Here is a 15,112-nt window from a genome sequence, read left to right as displayed (position 1 = left end):
TGTTCCCACAGTGGAACTGAACACTGTAACCAGAGTTTAAACACACACACACACACAACAAACTGTGACTCACAGGGAAGTGGGATGTGAATGAATGAACTCTCCTGACTGGCAGCTGTCCACAAATGATTCATCTGGAGACACTCAGTCTCACAGTTAGTGTTTTTCTGACAATATTGCACATGTTTAGTGAAAGTAGCTGCAAAAACAGCCCCGTTCTTAAATTGATTTAAAATGTTGTCTTTTATAAAAAACACAATCTGCCAATGGAATAAACAAATGAATGTTCCCTGAGTTGAGTGTGCACTGATGTCGTGCTGGTAGTTATGCACGACACTGGCACCACGGCTTGCCAGTAGGGGGTGCTATTATACCGCAAATGGTGACGGGTTGCACGGGAGAAGCCTACCCAGGATGGTAGAGGAAGGCAGCGCCTTCTTCGCCTCTGATTGGCTAGAAGGGTTTTTCTCTGATTGGTTATTAAATTGTCAGCTCACGTTTTGATCGTCTTTACAACAGAAGTCAACTAAAGTCAGTCCAACAGACAACAGTAGTAAGAAAAGCGCTTTAACAAGCGATCTATTACTATTATTATAGTTATAATAACATAAGTGCGGGACGTCAGTTGAGGATAGGTGTGTTTCTGTCTGTCATCCTGTCCCGTGCGCAGCGACAATGCATGCGTTATTGCGTATGTAACCAAGCTCGTGATCAACTATTAAATCAAATGAAACTCCTGCCACTCACGGTGTTAACAAAGAAACGTGACATGTGTTTATCCTGTGAACACAAACAGCACTCTGTGTGTGTGTGTCTGTGTGTGTGTGTGTTTCATGTTCTCCTGTGATTGCGATCATGTTTCCCATGATGCCTCATGACTAGTCAAGACAAGTCAAGTCCATGAGTCACGCTCTCTCACGCGCTGATAAGAGGAAACGTTGTTGTTGTTGTTGAGGAAGTGAACAACTGTGAAGTATGTTTCAGTTTAGATCAGTGTGAGTGTGTGTGTGGTGTCATGGACCTGCTGCTGATGCTGCTGCTGCTGCTCGGTTGTTTTCCTCTGCTAACTCTACAGGAAGGTACAGTTGAACTCTGACATGTTCTCTCACACACACACACACACACACACACACTGACCATCTCTGTTTCAACACTAAACGGTGGATTTCACAACATTTGGTTTTTAGACAGATTGTGTTGATTAAGTTAAGTTTATTTCTTATAGCGCCATTCTTACACGTTCATAGTGCTTTACAGAAGCAAGTTAATACATTGGAAATTAAAACAAAATAAATAAATAAAAAAAAATCAAGTATATAAATAAAAACCATTTAAAACATTAACATTGTTTGCAGCTGCTCTGCGTTTCGCTGTGCTGGCTGACTGGGGGGGCCTCCCTCTCCCTCCTTACTACACTCCCCATGAGAAGGCTGTTGCTGCAGAGCTGGACACACTGGCCCACACTGAAGGAGTGGACTTTGTCCTCAGTCTGGGAGATCACTTCTACTTCAGTGGTGTGGACAATGTGGAGGACGCTCGCTTTAAGGTATGAACCAACAGCAAACATTCACTCACTCACTCACTCACCCACTCACTCACTCACTGCTGTTTGAATGTGGAGCAGTGCATGAACGACTCTCTGAATGTGTGTTGTTTTAACTAACCTCTTTCCACTTGTCCTGTCTCTTATTTTTCATTCTTTTTTTATTGCTATTTGCTTTTAATCTGTGCATCTATTTTGTTGTAAGGCGCTGATTTAGTATCTGTAAAAGATGCTTAGGTACAAATAAACTTTACCTACTTAATACATGTACATCAATGTGTCACATGAATTAGGGGATTATTATTACATCTGATCGATTCTCTGCTTAGTTTTATGGGATTGTTGCAGGACAGCTGATGACTTTAATGCTTTATAATTCTTTGTCAGTGTTTCAGTACAAGTGATTTTATGAGTTCAAAATCTTTGTTTATTACACGCTGGTGAAGCTGAGAGCTGTTGAAGATAGTTAAGAGAACTATGTCGTCAGAATACTTTCAATACTTCATAATTCAGATTATGGGATTATGTGAAACTGTTTTCCTGACTATGAGTCTCAGGAGGAAGTAGTGATGTTATTTATATAAACAGGTTTGTTTTTTCAGCGTCTCTCTTTCCTTATAAGCAGTTACATGTGTGTTCTATCTAAAAGCATCTGTTAGAATAGAAAATGTTGTCTGTGAAAATGTGTTTGAAAGTTGATGTAAGTCATTGGTTTGATTGGCTCTTGATGTCTTCCTTGTTTTTGTTCAATACCAGGAAGTGACTCTTGTTGTTGTTACACACAAAACTCATCTTGACAGTGGTAACATTGTTTGAGTTGATAAACCAGCTCTCATATTTATTTATCATCAAACATAAACACAGTCACAGCTGATGCCCCAAACTTCCTTGTTCCCTCAGTTCACACACAGTTCAGTAAAAATGCATTAGAATCATATAATTTTCTTATAATCTTCAATCATATTACAGCAAGATCTGAAGCAAGGTTATTCTAGTTTTTGGATTTTACATTAGTTCTGACTTTTTGTTTTTAGTTAGTTACTTTTAATTAGTTTTTAAAGTGTGTTTGCTAGTTATTATTATGGAGGGATGGATGTAAAGGCCGTCTTAAATACAGAGAATACAGAGAAAAAATAAAATACAATACGTCAGCAGATATTTACACAATATATGTTCATCTGTTCAAACCTAATCGTTCTTGAATAAAGACCTCTTGTCTTAATGACATGACCTAAAAACCTCCAATGTAATGAGGTGTTTTGAGGGGTGGGGTTGGGTTAGATAAGGTTTCTTGTTTTGTGATTTTGTAATGTGTAAAAATATCTTTGAGAAAAGTTCGATCAAATACCGTGTTAAATCCTGTGTTTATTTCCTGCTGTTTATTTCCTGCTGCTTATTTACTGTTTACAATGCACTTTCTTTTCCACAGCACACATTTGAAAAGGTCTTTTTTCAGCCCTCTCTGCTGCACATCCCGTGGTATTTGGTCGGCGGAAACCACGACCACAAGGGAAACATCTCAGCTCAGATAGCTTACTCAAACATTTCCCACCGATGGTAAGTGAACAGCATCAACATGGTTTGAAATATCAAATGTAATAATATGATATGATATGATATGATATGATTTTGTGTGTAGGAATTACCCCGCTCTCTATTACGACCTCCACTTCACTGTCCCACACACTAATGTGTCAGTGAGTGTCCTGATGATCGATACAGTGGTGCTCTGTGGAAACACCTACGACCAAAGCCAACCTTCTGGAGCAGAAGACCGACAAGCGGCAGACCAGCAGTGGAACTGGATCAGGTCCAAACTAGCCAGCAGCAGCAGCAGGTGAGCCAGTGGGAGGATTTATGGGTTGAGTTATCAGGTCCAAGTACATGGAAGTTTAGATTATTAATAATAATAGTGACACAAAAGTGCTTTATCTATAAACTTATTATAACAAACTGTCTATGAATAGAGTCAATTTAGCACTAGTGCTATTCTGTCAGGATGACACTAAGGCTACATTTAGAATCCTCAGTGAAATAGAGAAGAAGCCTCGAGGAAGCACACGCTCGTCCTGTGGAAACAACACAATAACAACACACAATACTATTGTTACTGTTGCAATTTCATCCATGAGTGGCAACAGTCTACTAGTGTTTGGCAACCTTCATCTTATACTGTGTATAGTGTGGAGAATTTACTACGTTCACTATACTTTAAGCTGTATATACTATATACACAAGACAAAGTTTGTGTATATTTAAGTTGTCGTGATTGTAGTTTTGAGTTTTTCTCGACGACCGTCAGGTCAGACTACGTGGTGGTGGCTGGTCACTATCCTGTGTGGTCTATTGGGAATCATGGACCAACGTCTTGTCTGGTGAAAAGACTGAGACCTCTGCTGAAGAAATACAGAGTCACTGTGTACCTGAGTGGCCATGACCACAATCAACAGGTATGTGCTCCTGTAGAAGATCATCATGTAGAAAATCAGTCAAGTGATTCAAACAGGATCCTTACATCAGCTACCCACTGTGTCCTCAAGTTCTAGGGTTAGTGTTACATCCTTTGCTTTTGTCCAAGTTTCCTTTAAACCAGTTCAGCAGATTACAAAGAAAACATCACACTTACACAGAGAGGAAAGAGAACAAGATGGAGACCGGGAGCATTTAAACAACAACAACAACAACAGATGAAGGGTGGATGAGGATAATATTAATGTCATGTAATCTAAATCTTATACTTTATTAATCCCCTTAGGGAAATGATGTAAATGTAATGCTGTACAATATATAATAATAGTTGTAGTATTTGAGCTAAGGTGTTGAAGCTCTGTGAAATAAGAGCAGAGAAGTTATTGTCACGATAGGTTTAGTGTGAGGTTTAAGTTGAAGTGTAAATGTGAGGACACTGTTGTTGACACTGTTTGTCTCTCCTCCTCGGACAGTTTATCAGAGAGGATGATGGGAGCTCATATGTAGTGAGTGGGAGTGGCGTCGTCAGTGACACTGTCACCACTCACAGGGACAGTGTCCCTTCATCCTGGCAGCTCTACTCCAGTCCTGTCAATCACACAGTAGGAGCCGTGGCTTACGTCCGCGTCACTGAGCACAAGATGACGGTCAATTTCCTGCAGACAAATGGGAAATGTGCGTTCCTGGCAGAAATACCAAAGAATACGTTGTAACGCTGTAGTGAAGCACAGAGGGTGTGTATTATTGTGTACAGTATGAGCTCATCTTCACCGATACAGAGCTGTCCTCATATGTGTCTATGATGTAGTCAAGGCTTTTCCTCAAGGCTCAGATTTGGGACACAGGTGTGTGTAACAACATCTACAGTTACACACACCTGTGTCCTCTGACTCACCAGAGGTTCCGTTTTGTCCTTTTAGATAAATATCACTGAACATCGAGCAAAGACATGTGAATTCACCTTCAGCTTTGTTTACAGGCTGAAGTCCTGATTCTCTTCACATGCAGAATACAGCAAACAATACATGTCACATGTATTATACTGTCATTATAGAGCATCTGATTTTAGAGACAGTGTTTAGCTCCGTATATGGTGTGTGTGTGTGTGTGTGTGTGTGTGTGTATGTGTGTGTGTGTGTGTGTGTGTGTGTGTGTGTGTGACAGAACCATTTGTCTCAATCTCAAGACATTTGTCTGTAACAGTCCAGTGTTTACTCTTTTTTAAGTAGTTCATAATGGATGTGTTATTATGTGGACAGACAAAGTTTTAATCTAATCTAAGTGATCTAAAAATTAAATAAAACTAGTTTACAAGTGAATTTAATCTCAACTGATTTATATAAAACTACACTTTACATATTATTTTAGAACTCTCCTGTGTGGCTGCTTGAGCTAAAACTTAAAATTTAAAAGGTTTATTGTAAGTCGCTTTGGATAAAAGCGTCTGCTAAATGACATATAATGTAATGTAATGTAATGTTTTGATGAAATAAATTTAAAATGCATTTTCACTGTATTTGTAACAAATCATCAAAACTTATTGTGAACGCGTGTTTTCAATTCACACTATAATATTTTACTCATATTTCACAAAGTATTTGTTCATGAATTGTTTTGTAAATCCGTGAAAATGTTTATTTTGAAGTCGTAAAATGATCTACAACAATCTGACGTATAAAACAGCTAACAACAGCTCCATATACAAACATGTTAATCTCCATTAGACACAATAAATTAAGCGTAATGTACAAAAATAATATATACAGTACAACACCTTGCTTTCCCATCGTTTGCAGCTTTCAGCAGTTTCTTAAAAAAACAAATGCTCGTTGTGACAGTGATTTCAAGTTAGAAGGGGAAATGTAATAAATAAGATCAATGGGTAGTGTTTTCTACAGACATTAAATAACACGAGGAATGGAATATACAGCTTCAGTATGATAACTGTGTACAGCAGGAGTGTTCACATCTTTTCTAATGTCTCTCTGACACATAGAATCAAACATATTCAGCGCCAGTTTCACAGAAACTAAAGGCAGAGAGGATTTCCAGTGTTTGACAGCGGACAGTTGAACTCAACTGTCCGTTCAGGACCCGGGACTCAGGACCCAGGACTCAGGACTCGGTCCCAGTTTAGTCGTACCGCTCGTTCTTACAGTGACACACACACACAGGCTACACATTCTGAAGTGGGACGCCTTCTTTCCCGCCCTTCAGAGCTTTCTTCCTGCGCTTGCAGCAAACCACGGTGACGGCCACGATTATCCCGATCAGCAGCAGGATGAGGAAGATGGCCGCCGCGATCACACTGACGGAATATACTGAGGGAGACAAAGTGACACAGATATTTACTTTACTTTACTCCACTCACATGTAGAGCTCAAACAATTATTACATTACATTACATTACATTACATTACATTACATGTCATTTAGCAGACGCTTTTATCCAAAGCGACTTACAATGGAATTGAGTACAATCAGCCAGGGGTGGAGTCCAACTTGCGACCATGATGTCTTTCGCACACAGTGTACTGGTCTTAACCACTGAGCCACTGCAATTAATCGATGAATCGATATTGTTTAAGCTTCTTAAATGTGATAATTTTCTTAATTTCTTTGCTCTGGATAATAAAGAAATCATTAAAAGTGAAAATCATCGTTAGTTGCAGCTCTACTCACATGCAATCAAACGGACACCACATGGTTAAGGGGACACATTTTGTGTCTCAAGTGGTTCAAGGTGCGGCAGAGCACAGGTATTAAAGCCTGGGTGTAAATATGTGGTGAAGACTATTAGTTTTATTTCCTTTCTTTTTCAAAAACCCGTCCCAGTGACCGAGAGAATAACATAATGAAAGCAGGACTAATAGAGGGTCAACACTGCTGTAATTATTCTAATATACAGAGTTATGAAAAGGTAAAAAGAATATTCCATAGGCTGTAATATTTATCCTATAATACAACTTTATTTTTCCTCACAGAATTTCACTTTGATTTGGAGCATTAAGATTTCTTTTTCTACTTTTCTATACGTAAGTGACAGAAAGAGAAAGTGCTGAATGTAGATGAGCTGTATGAAGGTGTGAATGAATGAATGGATGTGAACTACTGAAATATAGTGACTATGTTATAACGGTGTATTTGTATTTGAGACGTATCGCGATGAGACACAACATTAAAGCAGATAACCGGCTGATCTTTGTATGTCGCAGGCTTGTGTTGAACAAATTCATTGTTGATGCATAATCACAAGTCAAATGACATATGATGACATATGATGACATATTTCTTCCTCAAGAGGGCGCTGTTGGTTTGCTAGAAAATATCTCGCTGCTGCAGCCACAGCATTACAACATGGAGTACAGAGTCTGGGAAAACACGGATTCCACTGTGATCATTCATGACGAGGGGGAGCTTTCAGCTGCAACTGTCCTGCTTTGTAACAGGAGTTAGAAAATCTGCACAATAATAATCTCAACAACCATGAGATTGAGCCTGGTTAGGATTACTGTTACAGTCTGCAAGAGCCGACATGCCCACTGAACTTGGTGGAATCCTGCAACACCCGACTCTCCCGTGATCTAAAGGAATATCAACGTAATCCAGGGACTAAACTCACCAAATAGCCTTTATTCACCACCAACAGCCTTAAAAGCTTTGGATTACAGGGCAAGAAAGGAGAAGGTATGACGGAACATAACAACCACAACTGGGGTAATAACAACGTTATACAACGTTATACAACGGTGCAAAGGTGCATAGCAAAGGAAAAGTAATATTTTTTCAGTCTTACAAACATAAATCAGCAAAACTCTTTATCAGTATAACATCATATAATCTGACTGAATTTGTACAAAATCTAATTTCTCAAAGTTGGACTAACTCACTACAGCTGTGGCTCGACATGACAAACGTACACCGTTATAACTTTACTGCACAGAGAGTTAAACCGAGCGCTTTAAACTAGAGTTACGTTCAACAGCAAACCAGCAACAACACAAACCACAGCAAAATAAACCCAGAAATAAGGAATTAACGTTAGAGTTTACACCTAATTATCCTAATTACACACATGTACAACTGTCGGCCTCAGCTGAAGGACAAAACTACCCTTACATGGTCTGCACTAGTGAACATGAACAGGCAAGATAACAGGGAGATGAAATAAGATCAATATGCTCTGCTTCTGCATGTCAGGAAATCACCATGTCATAGCATCACCGAGGCCTTACTCACACACACACACACACGCACGCACACACACACACACACACACACACACACACACACACACACACACACACACACGCATCAGTCAGTGCTGCAGTGACAGTGTCCTCACACTTCTCATTTATTCTAGAGCTGAAACAATTAATCGATGATTTATCAACTACTTTGATAATCGATTCATCGGTTTGAAGCTTTTTTCATGATTAAAACAAGATTTCTGATTGTTTGTTTTCCGAAGCTTCTCAAATGTGAATATTTTCTTCATTTCTTTGCTCTGATAACAAAGAAATCATTAAAAGTTAAACATTTAACATTAGATATTTGAGAACATCATCATTTCCAGGTTTGACGAACACCGATCAACATTTTTTAAGTTTTTACGATAATTTATTGACCAAACGATGAGTCGATTATGAAAATAATGGTTATTTGCAGCTGTAATTTACTCATGTATTCTCCGCCCTCAGCCTTGCTCACCTTTAAAGAAGTGCTGGTTGTCATCTTCAGAGCACTGGGTGTGGCTCAGCTCTCCCAGCTGCTTGTCAACACCGCGGCTGGGGATGTACGCCTGGATGTTGAAGCAGTAGCTCTCTCCTCGGTCCAGGTCCGTCAACTCGATGATGTTGGTCTTTGAGTTCAACACTTTCTGCAGAAAGACGCAGCAGAGAATGTGAATGTGAAGCCTGACACTGTGTGTGTTGCTGTAACGCTGTAACGTCGGCTTGTGCTCACCTTGCCAGTGCTCTTGTTTCTCCTGTAGGTCACTTTATACTGCAGCTGGTCAGAGAAGATGTCTCTGATGTTCAGCTGGTGTCCGTCTTTAAACACGGCCGTGAGCGGGTCAGTCACGTACAGAGTGGTTTTCTTTTTGTCTTCGCTCACCTCCATCTTGAAGTTTGGTCTTCCTATGTCAGCTGAGGAGGAAGAAGAGATAGAGAGGGAGAGGGTTAGTGAAATATGACCACTTTAATTAAGTTTGAGGACGAGGGTTAGGGTTAGGGTTAGGGTTAATGTACACTTATTTTTGAAACTGGAGTTGTGTTACTTTGTAATCTAACCTGGTATTTAATGCTAAAGAAAGGGTGCTGTGTTGCTCTACTTCTTTTTTTCAACTAATTACTTACTACACTTGTCCATTTTGTTTTAATCTCTTTGAGATTTAATAAAATCTACCCATTTATTAATGACATTTCTGCATAGATTATTCCCCCAGGTGACCATGTGCATGGCCAGTGTCAGTTCTCAGAGGTGTGGAAACACTGAGCTCTGAGCACCAGTGTCCAGAAGAAGAGAGAATAGTTTAACAAAAGCATATTCTTGTTGTTTTTTGTTTATTATAGTACTACAATATTATTATTATAGATACTTATTTATTATAGTATCAGAATAACCTACTATCTTGGTAGGGACAGAACTGTGGTGAGCTGGTGTAGGGGAACTCGGTCAGGTCAGACTTGGCTCCGAGCAGCGGTTGAGACAGTACGTCAGCTGTGTAACAGGATTTCAGGGCAGTCAGAGCGCTGGACAGGTCACACAGAGTCGCAGACGAGCGGATACAGTGAGGACTCCTCTGTTTGTTCCCACCAAGCCTGCAGCAGTTAAAACAAGGACATTAAAGATGGACCATGAGTCTTTGATATACACGCAGAGTACACACGGTATACATTTGAGCGAGTTAGTCGGCATCGTCATCGATGTGAAGACCAAACCTTTCATTTGGACTTAATGGAACGGTCTAAAGGTCAAACTAAAACATGATTGGAAACGAAAATATAAGTCATTTATTTGTATATATATATATATATACAGTATATACACACATATGTATGTATATATATATATATATATACATTATATACAAAGGTTCTTGCATGGATCCCAGAGGTTGATGATACCTTTGTGCTTAAATATCTCTTCCAGTAAAAGCTTTTACAGAATCAATCACGGCTCGTTATCGTGCCCTGGGTGCAGCAGTGACTCATTCCTTCAAGGTCACGCAGCAGTCAGTGAAGTCACGAGAGCAGAACGTACATGTTCATTACAGTAGGAATGGTTACAGGTACTTACACAGAGAACTCCACAGTGTAGGAGTAATCCACTGATGGTTTTGGCTCCCAGGACAAAAGAGTTTTGAAGTTGGTGGATTTCCAGGTGACATTCTGTGCTCGAGGGAAAGAGCCTGTAAAACAAAACATCATTCAGTCACAATCCAAATTCTGACATCGGGAAAATAAAAGTCAATATTTGACTCGTGTCAGCTGGAATTGGCTCCAGCTCCACGACAGAGCTCAACAGGATAATCAATAGAGAATGAATGACTGAATGAATGAATGAATGAATGAATGAATGATAATAATCCCCAGACATATGTTGTCACTGAACACAGATCTGTGGATGTGTGCTGATTTTCAGCAGAGTCAGAAACAATAAAAAAACCAGGAATTTCAGACACAGCATTTCACTGTCGTCAGGAGCTGAGCTGTTTTTAAAGAAAGTCATGATGAGTGGAACATTTCACTCTTATCACTGTTAATAAACCACCATTGCTCATATATTGTGAAGGACTGACTGTTCAGGGTCTACCACACACACACACACACACACACACACACACACACGCGTGTGGTTTTTTTAGTTTTTGTGATTACAAACACAAAGTGAGGTGCGGTGCTGTTTTGATATCAACAGTCTGAGGTTTACGGGTCGACTGAGTGTCCGGGAGGATTTTACAGCAGCACTCAATCATTCCTTTTATTCAGGATTCATTCATTCATGTTTCAATGGCATGAAGTGCTGAGTTCTGTGGGCAGAGTGGGCAAACAGAGCACGCCCAGGTCCCACTCTGCTCTCAGTTGTGCAATCGCTCGCTCAAGTCGACGAGACAGTTTTTTGTAAAAGGACAATTACATGCAAACGCACACAAATAAAAGTATGTTATTGTAATTGCAAATGAAGGAATGCAAGTATTTGTTACATGATGTTTAAGGTGCTTAAAGAAGTGTTGCAGGTGATTGTTAGTTACAACTGCATGAACACTAACGTAAAGCACGACTACTCACTGACACAACAAATGATATAGAATTTACATCCACAATGATATTACAAATATTATGTAACAATTATTAGTTTCACTATTGTGTTGTTATTGCAAACTGTACACGATTATAATTTTTTATACTGTTAATTTGAAGAAGTATACGTGTATTGTATTATATAATTATTAGAGCTGAAACAATTACTCGATTGGTTGATAATTAATCGTCAACTATTTTGATAGTCGATGAATTTGTTTGAAGCTTTTTTCATGATTAGAAGAAGATTTGTGATTGTTTCAGCTTCTTAATGTGAATATCGTCTTCATTTCTTTGCTCCGTATCACAAAATCATTCATTTAAATTCATTTAAATCATTTAAACTGAATCATTTTGGTTTGTGGACAAAACTAGACATTTGTGAACCTCGTTATTTCCAGGTTTGACAAACTAATCAATATTTTTTAAAACCAAACAATTACTCGATTCATCGAGAAAATAATGGACAGATGAATTGATTATGAAAATAATCGTTAGTTGCAGCTCCAATAATTATTGTTCATTACATTGTTGTAGTTGTTTATTCTATTGTTTAATTATTATTCATATAGCTTTTATTTATGTCTTCCATTGTTACCCGTTTTTTATTTAATCTCTTTAATATGTTATATGTTTTTTTCTTAAACACAAGTGGAAGCCTCTTCTCAGCAACAGTCACTAAATGTGTATTAAAGTGTGATTTCAATGCAGTTTAACCTGTAGTCACCTGTCTCTCAGCAGTGTCATCGGCCTATATTTAACAATGCTTTTGAAACATGGATGTTAATTCTCTAAAAGTAAATACACAATAAAGCGTATCCGTGCACACAGAGTGTACATTTACAATTAAATAACCATAAACTACAACAGAGGCAGATCCTGCTTATCGTCTGTTCACAGTAAATCTACCACCTCGTATTATTTACTGCTTTACTTATTATTATGATATTTTCCAGGCTATACGGTGACGGTGAGCACGTGTTACATGTCATGGTTACATGTCATTGTTCCATGTCATTGTTCCATGTCTATAACACGAGCAGAAACTCACCTGAGGCCGAGTATGTGCCGAGGAATAAAAGGAGGAGTGTCCACATGTCCATCATGTTGCGTGGTGACCGTGACCGTGAGCTGCTGCTGCTGCTGCTGCTGCTGCCGCGTGTCTCGTCTCTTTCTTCTGACTCTTTCACTCTGAGCTACTGATTTTTAACTCTGTGGCCGCTCGGAGGTTTGACCATATAAGGAGCGTCCGCCTGTGACGTCACACTGGACGAGCCCATGAAGTAACTGACTAGTAAACTCGTGTCGTATATATTATATAATATATATTTATATATATATATGTATTTTATATAGCTCTAGTAGTAATATTGTTAATAATGTTCTTTTTAAACACAATGTACATTTTCAGTGTCCAACTGTTTTAGGGGATACTTGGATTTAGCTCTTCATCATTTACATCAGTGCTTTTCTCAATAATATGTTTATTGTTTTTTTCATATACAACCTTAGAGCTGAATAAAAGGATAATGTACACAAATATATCATAACAGGTACCAGATCAGCCGTCAGTATATCATCTAACAAACAACCAAAAACAAAAGTAACATAAAACAAGACGGTTGCAGAGAGGTAGAAACAAACAACATTAAAGTAAATAAAAATAAAGCTAAAAACAGCACCAAACGTTGAATAAGCATGTTCAACAAGCACATGACACTGGAGTACAATACTTGTTTAAATATACAAGGATTACTGTATTGTGGACTCTGTGAAACTCAGGCTGACCCTTCAAATTGTACATAATCTTTTCACTTGACGCATGACGCGAGTTCATTCGTCCATCTAGGTGGTGATGCATCTTTCCGATGCATAGCTGTACACCTGCTGGTGTATATAACTCACATGAACATACTTGTGGATCCAGCTGGAGATACACACTCATAAATATCTCCCTGTACATGTGGCAGTCAGTGGTTCCCAGTTCCTGAAATTGTCCTGAATCCTGAAATCTTTTGATAAATGGACCTTGTTAATGACATCGTTTGTGTCTTGTGACTCTGCTGGCAGCTATGTCTTCACTGAGTGAGAGAGAGAGACACCATCTGTGTCTTATACTGGTCCTTGTTGCAGGGACTCGGGGGGCGGGGGGGCGGGGGGGCACAGCACTCGGTACCTCATACAACCTTCAAAAATGTGAATAATCCTTTTAAAATGTTTATTGTCCTTTGTGATAATGAGGATCTGCACGACAGATGTGTCATGTGGAACGACTCACTGCAAAAAGGATGATTGTAAAGTGTGTTGGTGTTTGTCTCCATATGTGACCTTGTGATGGACCGGCGACCTTTCGACCTGTGTCCGCTGAGATTGGCACCAGCACCCTCCACGACCCTCGTGTGGAGGATAAAGCAGTAGATGAGTGAGAGTGAGAGTGTCTCATTGTTTACACGCTTAACTCTGAACTCTGTTACTCTGCATTCTGTTCAAAATGCACTTACCAGTGTCCAGTCAGCGAACACTGACAGGAAATAGGACTGTTGCACTCCTAAGAAGCTTAGATGCTAAGTTGTTCTCATCCAGTCACAGTGTTTCCTTTCCCTCCTTCAGTATTTGATGCCTGAGTCTGAAAAACAAAGCCATTCATAGTTTTATTCAAGGATTATATTTCCAACACAATAGGCCTGAGATAAAGAGGCTTTTCTGCTCCAGTGAAGGTGAGACACAGGTTTGTGAGCCAACTTTTATCAGCATTTATCAGCTGCTCTGTTCAAATAACTGACCACAAAAGGTTCATGACACACATGACACACATGACACACCCATGCAGTGACACGTTGCTACACCGTTTCTCTGTAATGTTCGGAGTTTTATTTTGTAATTGAAAAAAACATTTTTCTTAATAAAATGAACAAGTTGTTGTAAAAGTTCCTCACAGGAATTGCTGCTAAATTGCTATGTGGAAGTTGGGAAGTCTTTTCTCGTGGAAAATAAGGTCAGTGCCAAACTCTTTGAACCAAAGTCCACAGAGAAAATCAGAGATTTGAAATCTTGGAGCACAGGAGTGGTTGATTCACTACATGTGTTATTTTCTGACTTTGGTGTTTGAAATTGTTCCCTCAGATGAATCTTAGTGAAACAAACCAACAGCTCTTGTGTCCCATGATTTTTCTGTGGAATAGTGACTAATAAAGTTTGACTGGGAATGAAACCGATGCATATTTTTTTTCTTTTGTTAAAAAAAATCAAGGGTTTCAAAACTTTCTGATCCACGAAAGTAAAACTAAAACTGTCTGTAATAACAAACATAAACAAAGGTCATCGATGGTTATTTATCCTCAAATGAATGGTAAAGTAAGACTAAAGTGTAGATTCATGACCAGGAACCAAACTGTTGCCAACATGACACCATCTAAAAGTGATAGTAGTCTGCGGGAGCGTCATAGTTTAAAGAATGAATGACATGATTCCAGTGATATGCTGACCACACGAGCGTTACACTACAGCATGACGACACCACAGCAGGTCAGATGTGGCTGTGGTGACAGCAGATTTTGGCTCACAGATGCTTAGTTCATTAGTCAGGATTTCCACCCTGAGAGCGAACTACACGTCTATTTATAGACTTCACTACATTACTACTTTACAGATGACAGGGGGAATCAGTGTATACTGTGGCAGGAAGAGTTGTTTGTAAGAAACTCCAACGTGAGTGGTTGTGTTTGTTATGATGTGGAAAGGTAGATTTAATGGAGTGAAATTAGAAAAAACACAACTGACCATAAAAGATCTTTAA

General features: G+C 39.1%; 2 protein-coding genes across 2 annotated transcripts; one reads left to right on the top strand and one right to left on the bottom strand.

Moving 5' to 3' along the window:
• The first annotated feature begins 1,011 nt into the window (after positions 1-1,011).
• On the top strand, positions 1,012-7,211 carry acp5b (acid phosphatase 5b, tartrate resistant). The gene is made up of 6 exons (XM_058626364.1): positions 1,012-1,079; positions 1,356-1,546; positions 2,973-3,100; positions 3,183-3,380; positions 3,846-3,993; positions 4,486-7,211. The coding sequence occupies exons 1-6, from the start codon at positions 1,016-1,018 to the stop codon at positions 4,723-4,725; spliced, it is 969 nt and encodes a 322-aa protein (XP_058482347.1). The 5' UTR covers positions 1,012-1,015; the 3' UTR covers positions 4,726-7,211.
• f3a (coagulation factor IIIa) lies at positions 5,622-12,528 on the bottom strand. Its single transcript, XM_058626365.1, has 6 exons — positions 12,368-12,528; positions 10,313-10,424; positions 9,641-9,834; positions 8,978-9,159; positions 8,723-8,891; positions 5,622-6,333 (listed from the first exon to the last, which is right to left on the bottom strand). The coding sequence occupies exons 1-6, from the start codon at positions 12,420-12,422 to the stop codon at positions 6,188-6,190; spliced, it is 858 nt and encodes a 285-aa protein (XP_058482348.1). The 5' UTR covers positions 12,423-12,528; the 3' UTR covers positions 5,622-6,187.
• Positions 12,529-15,112: the final 2,584 nt, after the last annotated feature.

Source organism: Solea solea, chromosome 1 (genome assembly GCF_958295425.1).
Source record: "Solea solea chromosome 1, fSolSol10.1, whole genome shotgun sequence".
Classification (NCBI taxonomy): Eukaryota; Metazoa; Chordata; class Actinopteri; order Pleuronectiformes; family Soleidae; genus Solea; species Solea solea.
The sequence above is the reverse complement of the archived record's forward strand: the minus strand, read 5'-3'. Positions and strand labels throughout refer to the sequence as shown.